At 40.0% G+C, this 12,247-nt stretch overlaps 1 protein-coding gene across 1 annotated transcript in view; it reads right to left on the reverse strand.

Moving 5' to 3' along the window:
- Nucleotides 1–2,636: 2,636 nt before the first annotated feature.
- Nucleotides 2,637–12,247, reverse strand: part of rims4 (regulating synaptic membrane exocytosis 4) — an 82,085-nt gene continuing 72,474 nt past the window's right edge. Inside the window, exon 6 of the mRNA XM_039797918.1 lies at nucleotides 2,637–5,017. Within this exon, the coding sequence (XP_039653852.1) occupies nucleotides 4,799–5,017 (219 nt within the window). The 3' untranslated portion in view covers nucleotides 2,637–4,798. The remainder of the gene's footprint in view (nucleotides 5,018–12,247) is intronic.

Consider the following 12,247-nt stretch of genomic DNA (forward strand, 5'->3'; position numbering starts at 1 on the left):
GGAGGAAGGACTGGCAATGCGAGACTACTCCATACATAATAACTAAGCAAACTAGGAGGTAGAACAAGGCCATACCTATCTATGCTACTGATAACAACTGATAACATAACATTTGAAGTGGGTGATGGGTTTCTGAATCTAAGTGTAAACTTTCTCTTTCATCCGTCCTTAATTGGGAATCAGCCCTCAATATACGTTTACATTTTGGCACAAAAGAACACTGACAAAAACACATTCCTTGGGTCACAGTAAGAGGAGTTAATTGATTTGAAATATATTTATAACATATTTATCAACTTTTCTAATATCACCTCATCATTTTTAAACACAGTCCCTTTTTGTTCTACCAGGCAGTTATTGTTATCATTACATCAAAATCCATGTTACTCAATGTCATTTTAGGCTGTGAAAAATGATCCCGCATTTTTCAAATCAGAAATTTTTATGTAACATGGAGTACTATATTTCAGCTCCTTTTGAATTTGACATAGATTCCTTAGAGACCACATGACAAAACAAAAGCATGAATGTGCTGGGTTTAAATGACATGAAATGAAATCTTAACAATTGATTTTTGGTTCCTGCATTCAGATTTTTCAAGCTATTGTCAATGGGTTTGTCAATCAAAAATCCTGCATGCTTAAAGTTTTCTCTTGGACAGCAGGACATTACGACTTGAGCAGTAACATGTAATGGAATCACATGTTTCAAAATTCCTGATATATATAAGACATATGCCACAAGATTACCTAAATTGTCTTGTTGAAAATTATACTTGATGAATCTGACTGCAGGGAAAACCACTGGCTAAGCTTGCCATTTTCCACAGTTTGGACTGTGCAACTAAAAACTGCAATGACTGGATGTTTTTTGATTATTGCTTTACGGAAAGTAGCTGATTTGTTTTTAAATAAATACAGTATTAATATCCCTGCAACACTGCTACTGGCAAAAAGACAGGCCACTTTTGCAAACGTTTTTTTCAGATAAAAATTACTCCAGATTGTATGGTTTATTTGAAATATTAGGTGATTAGTATAAGAGAAATTTGATTTTGTTCTGAAATCTTGCTTCAAAGTTAAAAATCTAAATGTTTTTTGTCTCTTATTACAGATCCCAGTTGTTGTCTGTGAAAGGAAAAAGCCCCAAATAAACTTTGAATCTGAATTCAATTGCTACATATGTTTGTATCAACCCAACATACTTTAATTCATTTCTCTGCCTTCAGTGTAGCGTATAGCTCATGCTTAGTCTTATAAAGTAGTCTGCTAATTAATTACAAGTTTTAATCAGTCATGCGGATGCTACCAGCTAATGCTACAATCTTACAGTAACTAGCAAGGATATCCCTTCCCTTCCTCAGAGAGTTAACATTAATCAACTAAGTTATTATAGATTAACTTTGGCTCACTTCAAAAGACACTAACAACCATAATATTTACACATAAAAAGACATTAAGAATCACAAAGTGCCCAAATTAAATACATATTCTTTTGTTATTTGATAAACTTTAAATTCCTCTGCAGAGTGCACCTTGTGTTCCCTTTAAATTCACCCTATTTTTGTGTCCCTTCTTGAAATGTGTAAAACCTGACGTTAGTGCAGACAGATCCTTTGTTTGGATGATGCAAAGTACATTTCATGCTTCCTTCCTCTCTCTTTCCTTTTCGTCCCTCTCTTCCTCTCTCCATACTGAGTTATAGCATGGCTAATCACCAGGTGCCTTGGCTGTCTGCGGATTAGGACTGTAATTTAGAATAAAAGGGACGCTCCTCTGCACAGCCTGAATACTGCTGTCAGACGTTGTGAGCGCTTGTTTCTGTTCCTCCCTCACAATAGCGCATGCCGCAAGGTAATTGACGAAGAGGAAGAAGACACTTGCTGGTAAAAATTGGCACAATAGAAACCGTTATTAGACAACTGTTAGCCAAAGCTTTTTTTTTTTTTTTTTTTTTAAAGAGATAAGGAATCTTAAAAATCTACTTCTAGACTATAAGCTAAAGAGCATTCCGAACTACAATTAAACTGGGATATACAGCAAAGTTCTCAGCCCTACACTGTCAGCCAGGCTACCTCTATGCTTTTGGAAACATCTGTCTTTATTGTATTAGCATCATGTGCCAGTGCTACAGCACAGGTGCAATACCTCCTCCTGCACTTGATGTGACCTGCACTACCAGGTGGATGTGAAACGTTAGAACAACACAAACTTTAGAACAACACAGAACAGAATTGAACCAAATGATGACAAAACATTCCTTATTTCAGACCCCATTCACACCTGGCTGTTTCATGCTAGTTGTATTAGATTGTATCTTGATAAGGTTTAACCACATCGCATTTGGACGTGATAGGTTCATGCATCCATCATTAGCCGCTTTGAATTCTAATCGTGATCTAATGCAATATATTGCATGCATAACAACATAGACTGTAAAAATAATGGACGAAGCTTCCGGGCCTGAAAAGTGAAGCCAATGCGGAAGTGCCTTAAACCTGCATTCTATCTAATTTCCAGCAGAGGGCGACTCCTCTGGCTCCAAAAAGAAGTCTGTTTCTATAGACGTCTATGGGAAAATGACCCTACTCCTCACTTTATTTATTACCTTAGTAAACATTTTCATAATGAGTTTATGGTCGCAACCGCTAATTTAAAGTCTTCTTCAATACAGCATGATGTGGATTTTGTAAACTATGGTCCCATTTATTTTAAAACAGACAATAAAGCAGGGGATGATTAAGGGGCGTGGACACACTGACCTTGAACTTGTTTTTGGGTGTTGTCCATGTTTTCCGTCTAAAACTTTGTTTTCACTTCATCAAAGTTAAAGCTAAAATCATCATGTTGAGCAATCTGCCAACCAAGCTAGCTAGCAACTGCTAGCGTTAGCTGGTAACTTGAGCGAAAGTTTGTTTCTGTACTGCCGTACATGCAGATGAATGGCGGCAGTTCTCGGAGGTCCGCGTTTACACACCCGGTAAATCTCCACTGGTTGACTCGCTTCAGAAAGATTAGCGTGTAGCTTAGTGCAGCGCCATTGAAACCCTAAACAATACTGGCTTGGTTGCGTCCTCATCCACAGCTCCACCCTCTCGTCAAAAATCATCACACACAGTTGCAAAAAACCAAGATGGCGAAGCCCGTATCGCCAAACTTAACGCTTCTTAACGGCAGTCCACAAACCAATGGGTGACGTCATGGATGCTACGTCCACTATTTTTACACTCTATGCATAACATCCAATTTAGTTTGGCTGTGACACCAGATATCTGGATCTGCCATTTTTCCACTTTGGGATGCATCTTCAGTTGCAACTAACGTTATGCACCAGGAAGGGTTGTGGTTGACACACAATAAATACTTTTACATTTGAATCCCATCTGGCTAAAATATAATTACCTCCTGAAGTCGGGCAATCAGATTTAAATTCAATCAATTTGCACCTGCTCGCATAAGCCGGAAACAATTTGAACCCAATCAATTTGCTACAGATTTATGAAACAACCGGGTTAAATGGTGGTCTAACATCACTTCTTCTAAGAACCCACATAGCTGCATGTTTTCCTTCCTACCAAACACAACATTGGCTGATTAATCTGATAATCCCCTTCCACAACAGATGAAAAAAATCAGCTAATGTCACGATTGATTGTAATGAAAATGTACAGGTCCTTGGGGCATACTGGAGCATGGTCTTTGGGAACTCAGTACCTGCTAGTTCTTATTTTAAACCATATAAATCCACTCAGGAACCAATTAAAACCTGGCACTGCAGGTAAATACCTGGTAGTAACTGGTAGGATAGAAACCCAGCAGCACTCTGGATCCCCAAGATCAGGTTGAAATCTAGATCCTTCCAGGAGATGAAAGGGACTTTCATTAATGCCTCCACTCGCAGTCACATAGTACCAAATGAAATGAACATTGAAGGGCCAAATGTGTGACACAAAAACCAAAAACAGCTTGAGTCAGAGTGTTTGAAACCAAGATGTCTTGTTTGGTTACAACAAATAGGATATATATATATATATATATATATATAATTCTTTTTTTTTTTTTAAAGTCCTCTGTACTTCTGCTGTGCACAGATCCATTCACCTACAATCTGTTGTCCTCATGCTCCTGCAAAATGGGAGGCTGGTGTCTCAAACAGTCTGAGGACAGTCTCACTTTCGCTCCAGACTTGTGGATGGACAGATAACACTCAGGAGCTGTCCAGCCCCTTAATGAGGATGCAGAAAGACAACAGGGAGTCCTGGGAATGAGAATCGAATGTAGGCTGTGAAGGCGCGTAGCGGAAGCAAAAGCTGAGCCCGCAGTGTGTTGTGGTCCCAATAGGATGTGATCAATGTCGGCAGCCGAGCCCTCCTTTGAAGCATCCTCATTAAGTAGGTTTTTGTTTTCTCCTCAAAGAGATCTGAAGAGAGCAACATTTTCCGGTGAGTCTGAGGGGCGGTCCGGTCGGTTGCAACAACAAAATAAATGTGCTTCCTGTGAGTCTCGGGAAACTGTTTGATACAGTATCAAAAGAATTAAAGTACAGTATTTCCAATGAGTGCCAAAATGACCTACTAGTTAGTAAAGTCATTTCCCAAATCAGGGGAGTGGTTCAGTGTGGTTAGACCTGTCAAAGTGCCCTTAAGTAAGATACTGAACACCTACCTGCTTCAGGGGCAGTACCACCTGGGTGACCCAGGCGCTGGGCTATAGGCTATATAAAAATGTGTCTTAGGATTTGGTTGAGACAGCAATGGCATCTGAGTCGCAACAACAGATCTATATATTTTTATCTAGTCTTAGGATCGCTCACAACAGGGCCCAATGGTGCTCTCCAGGGACATCTGGGAGGAGTGGCGGATGAGTGGCGCCATCGTTGGGTCCACCATGGAGGAGGTAGGGAAGAGCTTGTACCAGCCAATCACCATTGTGCTGAGGTCCAACTCCTCCAACAGGATTCGAGCTACGCCCATGAAGCATTTGCGGTCCATCCGTCCATAGTTGCCCCAAACAATCACCTGTGGAAGAGGGTGGCAAGATATAAATTAGGAGGAAGAAAGTATATGTTCAATTCAGTTTGCATTTGTGCGGTTTATATGTCGTAGTACAGTTATTACACATAATAAGAAAGTGTGCTTTCTTCAAAATTGATTCATGTTATTTACCTACTTTCATTTTGTTATTTTCTGTAGTGTCTTATGTGTCATATTTGTATTTTTTTCTATGCAAAAAGGGAACTGGTTCGTATGCATAACTCATGCATATCGTGTAAATGTTAATTGCATGTCCCTGCAACACTTAATAATCAAAGTGGGAAAAAACTGAGCTTTCTTTCAGCTTCATTTCAAACTTGTTTTCATACTAAGAAAATAGACTTCAAAATCCACAGCTTTTACACCAAGTGTGCTACAAAAATAATCACTGACATGATTGAAAAAAGTGAATCGATCAGGGGCTAAAACGGAGCATTTCAGACACAGTGTAACTACAGTGATATTCAGAAAACTAATGTGTTTTTTGAACATTAGAACATGTTCTAGTAGAAGCCCCAAAATACGACATGATCTTGAAAATGAGCACAATATTTAACTTTAAGTTTCCTTTTCCCTGTTTACTTTACTGCCACCATAATTAATAAAAAAAAAGTATAATGATGACTGAACTGATGATCTGCAATACATAGGTTTTATATATATATATTTAAATGTAAGTGATGGTAGTTCATTTTTTTAAACTCAATCTTGCAAACAACAAAAGCCTACTGTACGTAGTCTGGGAAACATGCAGTTTTACCTGACAGTGGAAAAATGTAACGTTGCACTTCACAGTCTATTTTCAATCTATCTTAATATTCACATATTGTCATGGATATCACATAATCTTGAATGGAAGGTATTGATCCGCAATGTTCTGTCTACAGGTGTTCTAAATGTTTCCAGCCCACTGAAGAGAAATCAATTTATTTCAAGGGATTTAGTGCATATATTGGCTTGAATCATGCACAGAAAGCACCCTGGAGGTAATGCAGGACCAGAAAGATTTATTGACAAAATGATAAGGTTAAGAGGGTGTTGTTATTTAGCATTAATCCAGATTGTTTGGAAATCTTTTTGGGAGAAATACTGGATCTCGACAGTTTCTATCTCCGTTACAGCGGCACAGAGCAGGCTGAGATTTCAATTAAAGGTTCAATGTGTAGGAATTTCTCCCATCTAGCGTTGAGATCATATATCGCAATCAACTCTCTCGCACCACGCAGTTCAAAGTACGCATTACAGCTTGCTGTCTCTTGTCTCTTGCTCTTTTCAATATCCTTTTTTTCTGGGCGAAGAAGAAGACTCCTGTTCCTGAAATTTGGATTTTGAATACGTGTGGTCCTCCACGTTTCCTTCTTCAAACTTGCCGGGGCCGGGAAGCTACGATACCCATTAGCAGCACCTGGGAGTTTATCATGTGACAGCGAAAATGCGAAAGGCGGAGCAGTATGTCCTGTATGTCCCTTATCGGCTAACGTATTTCAAGATGGCGCATGAATATGGAGCGTCTACCCCCAGTTCATGCAAATGCAAATGTAAAATTTCAAGCCAAAAGGAATACTTGGAATTGATGGTGGTGGTAAATATTCATGAAAAAGGACAAGCTTGTGAACTCGTAACACAGATTTTAATAATGAACAACTAAACACGTTACACACTGGACCTTTAAAGTAAATGAAGAGGGATTGTGTGTGTAAGGGAGTGAGCGAGGGATAGAGGAGGAGATGATGGTGGTATCTGCTTAGAAATGTGTATGTGTGTGTGTTTGTACTTTAGGTGTCCTCTGTCCACTGACATGCTGATAACATCAGGGCTCATCTCAGATGGCCCCACATGTTGTCAAGCGGCGGACAAAATAATCAATATCTGTCTTTTTGCTTTTGTCTGCTCGTGTGGCAGTCTTGTGTGTCTGAGCATGCCAGCATACCAATTCGTTTGGTATATGTATGAGTGTGTGTGTCTGCATGTGATTTTTACAGAGACCCAGAGGCCAAATCAGCTTCAATCGAATCCCTCCGTCTTTAAAAAAAGAAAAAAAAGAAAATGGAAATCTCTTTCTGTCTGCCCGCGATCAGCTCTCCAAACTAGATCCTGACCTCAACCACTACAACTTAGAAGAGAGAGAGATTTGGGAAAAGGAGAAATGTATGGTAGAACAAGAGAAAATGGCTGAGTGTTATTATGGACAATGAGAAATAAAGTGTTCTAGATCCTCTCCTGGTCCACTTTCTAGAGAGTGGAACTCAAACACACACACACACACACACACACACACACACACACACACACACACACACACACACACACACACACACACACACACACACACACACACTGCAGGTGCTGATGGAAAGACAAAAAGGGATTTGACAGAAAAACAAAACCCAGCATGTTGCATTGAAGTGAGAATAAGTGAATACAGACAATGGATGGATGGACTTGAATTCAAAGGAAGAGTAAGTGCTCTGAAAATGGGACAGCAAAATGAATTTGGACATTCTTGCAAAATACACAATATGGTCAAAAGTCCTTTAGTGTACTTTTGGTTTGGGGCTGTTTGTCGTAGCTTGGATATACTATAGCGTACAATGATGTTCAGTATAATGCACATGTATACTGGGGAAACAAAAAAAAACCTTCACACAAAACGCATGGCCCAACCCAGAAGTGCCAACGCCTCGGGTCAAGACTCAGCAGGTTACTTACATCTGAAGGATAAGGGACACTCTTTTGAGAACCACCAGGTACACATTTTAGACAGAGAAAACAGATGGTTTGAAAGAGGTGACAAGGAAGCCAGTTACACCCGGACAGAGAAAACGTGGAGGAACAGTGGAGGAGGTCTGCGACGCCACTTCTCCCCCAAATCTAATGCTGTCCTTTCATATCTTCCAAGGAAACCAAACAAACGCTCACACTTGGCATCATGTGAGAATGCCAACAATGGTCACTCAAGACTTGGCCTCGAGTGTCTCCAAGGACCATAACAGCTGTCTTTAAAACAGCCGGGAGTACTAAAGTACAAAGTATCGATCACCTTGACAACAACCCCGCGCAGGTTAAACAGTTGGGTTTCCCTACCGTTCAGTCAGAACCAACGAAGTCTCTCGGATGAGAGACAAAACGTCTTCGAGAACCGTAAACCAAGTCCTGTTGCCCTTGATTTGAACTGTCCTTAGAGAACTATGACCTGGATGATTAAGAACCATCACAGACAATCATATTCTAGATTTTTAAGGCCATTTCCTGTTTCAACTTAACAATGCCTCCATTAGGTTGCAACATACTTCTGTAATGTAGGTGATGCTGGAAGCTTTGTGTCCGAATGACTACTTAAGGGTGCAACACAAGACAGCTTGCAATTGATCAATGATGGAAATTCAGGTCACTGCACAGGTTTTCCTCGCCTTGGGGATCAAATCTAGCGATTCCCTTTAAATGGATTGATATCGGCCAGATATGTTGCTGTTATAAATGCTGGTGTGACTGAGTCCTCAAGTATAGAATCAGATAGAGAGATTACTTCAAATGCCCAGCATGTCTCTATCTGAGCCACTCGCAGTTTTTCGACATCAGAAACTCCCCCTGGTTAGAAGAGACAGAATAATAAAGAATGATGGTAAAGAGAGAGAGCGATAAGAGTGACACATAGTGAGAAAAATACAATAAATCCTGGATTTTGCTACTTTTCCCTGGTCTGAAAAAATTTGGTCTGAAAAAATGTATGTGGACGGTGAAAAAAATGCAGCTTTAGCTGAAAAATATATCAACTGCTGTCACACGTTAAAGGTGCTGTAGGTAGGATTGCGAAGGTCCAGGACTTAGCCAACAAATTTGAACATCGACAACTTCTCAGTCCCTCCCCCCTTTCTGCTAAAGCCCAAAACAGTCTCCTAAGCCCCTCCCCCCACAAGGGAGAATGAATGTGTGTGCATGAGCAGTGATTGACACACAGTTAGACACTCCCCCCCCGGCCCTGATTGTAAGAGAGAGCGGTGGATTTATTTTTTTTTAATTACCTGCTTCATGTAGTTCTACTCAAACATACGGTCAGTTTCAGCAAGTAAGACAGAAAGTTAGTTTTATGAGTCTTACCTACTGCACCTTTAAGGGAAATATATTCTAACTTATGAGCTGTTATTTTTTCTTATTGTTGGTCAACGTTATTTGTTTAAACTCTAATCTCTTGTTATATATTTAATTTTGCAACAATGGTTATTACCAAAATAAAGCCTATGTGAATAACAGTTCATGTTTAAATAACAACGCGATGGAGATCTTTTGCATCTAAATGCACTCAGAGACAAGCACAGGAATCAGGATAAGCTGACATTTAGCTTGCACTAGCTCCAGAAAACCCCAAACCAAACACTCAGTAGCGTATGGAATAAAAAAAAAAAAAAAAGATTATATGCCAGTCGTCAGAGAGGATGAGAGCAGAGCAGCCTCGTCGCGGAGCACACAGAGGTTCAAACCTGTTTCCGTCAAAACCAGCACACACACTCCTGTCCCCACGGCATGTGTGAGTTGCTCAATATATACAAAATATCGAAAAAAAGAACTTTGACTTATGTAAGCTCCAATTTCAAACAATGACACATAAGGCGCTGACTTGAATGCAAATGACTCCTGCTTCCGTTTACAACCCGTCTAAGCTGTAAATGTCTATTTGTCGCCATTGGGTAGTTTCACCTTTGTCGATTATGTCTGTGTTTGCTTTGCAGACTTTTCCATTTCACATATTAGATAACTCATATATTTAAAGTGCATTTATCACACCGGAAAAGAAATAAAGATGTAAAAACATAGCTGATGTGCAGTGGAAGTGAAGTCCCAGAGCTTTTATAGCTGATGCTACTCAGCTGATATTCAATCTAATACATGATCTTCTTTGTACTGGTAAGTGTGATGAGGTGTTTGAATTTGTTTTGGCTATGACTGTTATCTAAAGTCCTATTTGCATGGGAGGAATAGTGAATAGTGAGTGAGTATTAAAGTGCCCATATTATGAAAAAATCTACGTCATCGGCCGAAACATTTGGTGTGTGCTAACCACTTTAGCTAATACCACATCAGCTAGCTGTTTCTCCAAGTTCAGTCAATACAAGGCAGGATTAGCCGGGAGACTTCTTCTAAACGAGGGCGCAATTCCAACTTTGCGTGGAATACCTGCAGAACAAGAACATGTAAGTAGTTCTATACATTTTCTTTTGTAGATTAGGGTGAACTTGTGTGTGTTGTAGCAGTGTTTTGCCATTGAGAACGAGGTAGCTAACCGCTAGCAGCGTTAGCTTCTAGCTAGTAGCCCAGTACCTAGCTACTGCACAGTACCTAGCTACTGCACAGTACCTAGCTACTGCACATTACCTAGCTACTGCGCATGTGTAACTCCCAACAAAGATGGGATAGAAGTGAGATGTCTCACTCTGTAGCTAAAACAGAGAGCTGAACAGACAGGATGAAAAGAGGAGCTGCAGCAATGTGCAGTACAACAAAAATATGGTGTTTTCTGAAAATGAAACCATGTTAAACTGTTCTGGCACAACCTCAAAATACAATTTTGAACCTGAAAATGAGCATAATATGGGCACTTTAAAGCTATAGTTTCTGTCGCCCCCATAAGGAATTCTAAGTAACGACAACAACACTGTCGGAGCATCCACGTGATACAAGCTTTCGGTGATCGCACACCACCCCCACCCCTCCTCCATGCAGTTGCTAGTAGCGTATTACCCTGTCAAATCAAGGAGGACACGGAGGATTAAAAAACACATGATGGACTCTTGGTAATTATCTTGTAATCTTTATGTCCTCGTCCGTTTCCTAAGCTGAACGCTGCTGTTATCCTTTCTCAGCAGTTACGTAAAACACATTACTCGAGCTTCTGCGTGTGAAAGTCGCCGGATAACACCATTTCGTGAACATAGCCGTACTGAGAAATACAGAGAGAGTTTTGTGGAGCTGATAGGCTTAATTAGCTTTATATCAACTCATTTGGCAATGGTTTGAATGTAACGGACGTTAATTAATATAGAATATAGAATAATTAATATATAGCTTTAACTCCCCCGATATAAATAGTATGAGATAATTGTATGCAGTTGCCCGTACTGTTGTCATGCACCAACAATACAGTAAAGGCATGTAAAACCTGCAACCTAAATCCTCCACATCTAAAGTAAATACTCAAATGTGATGTCAGAATACAAGGTGACAAAAAAAACACACAACATAGACATTTAAATAAACGTGTATACAATCATAATGTGCATGTGCTTTGTAAAGCTGAAAAGAAAACAGAGTCAGTCATGGAGTCAGTTGAGGAAGGATTCTGAATGAATTTTTAGTGTGTGCACTTAGGCAGCGCTCTGCTTTGCTAAATCAGGAAGTGAGAAATTGTAAAGCACTGCTGATTTCAGCAATTTTCATTATCAACTGTGAATGAGTTTGATGAAACTCGGAGGACACAGCGACACAGACAGCAGATAATTAAGAGGGAGGCGTTTAGTGGCTAATTACACAGCGACCGGAGCAGCAGAGCTGCAGGCCTCTCCACTGAAAACACACCGCTGTTTCCACCTGCTGATTACTGAGGAAACCTGCCACACATACAAGTTATAACGGACGTGCCTGTTGGTGTTACAACATCTTATTTAACCATTACATTAAGAAAGAAAGAACAAATACATATAAGAAAGGAATAATTAAAGATCCCCTATCGTGCTTTATTGGATTTCCCCTGTCATTCTAGTGTGTTATATAGCTTGTTGCGTATGTAGTCGATGTTTTAAGTACACAGGCAGCACTTTTTCTCAACTGCCTGAAACGCCTCGCCCACATTCCTGTTTGAAATTCCTCAATTAGTGATGTCACTGATTGAGAATGTCAGCCCAGTTGTTCATCTGTGCTGCCCATAGGTCACATGTGTCAAACTCAAGGCCCGAGGGCCAAATCTGGCCTTTTGACGATTTTGATCCGGCCCGCATTTCAATATAGGTTCACAATAAATTTTGACCCACTTTTGGTGCATTTTTCAATGCTATAGGCACTTTTTCTGATATTTTTGCCCCTTTTTCTTACGTTTGTGGTGCTTTTCTAGACAATATTGGCACTTTTTTCTATGATAGCTAAGCAACTTTTTTTCTGACTTTTTGGGGGCTTTATGTGGCCCAAACTCTAAGGGAGAAAGCTATATGCGACATGCAATAATGA

The sequence above is a fragment of the Perca fluviatilis genome, chromosome 4 (genome assembly GCF_010015445.1).
Source record: "Perca fluviatilis chromosome 4, GENO_Pfluv_1.0, whole genome shotgun sequence".
In the NCBI taxonomy this organism is placed as follows: Eukaryota; Metazoa; Chordata; class Actinopteri; order Perciformes; family Percidae; genus Perca; species Perca fluviatilis.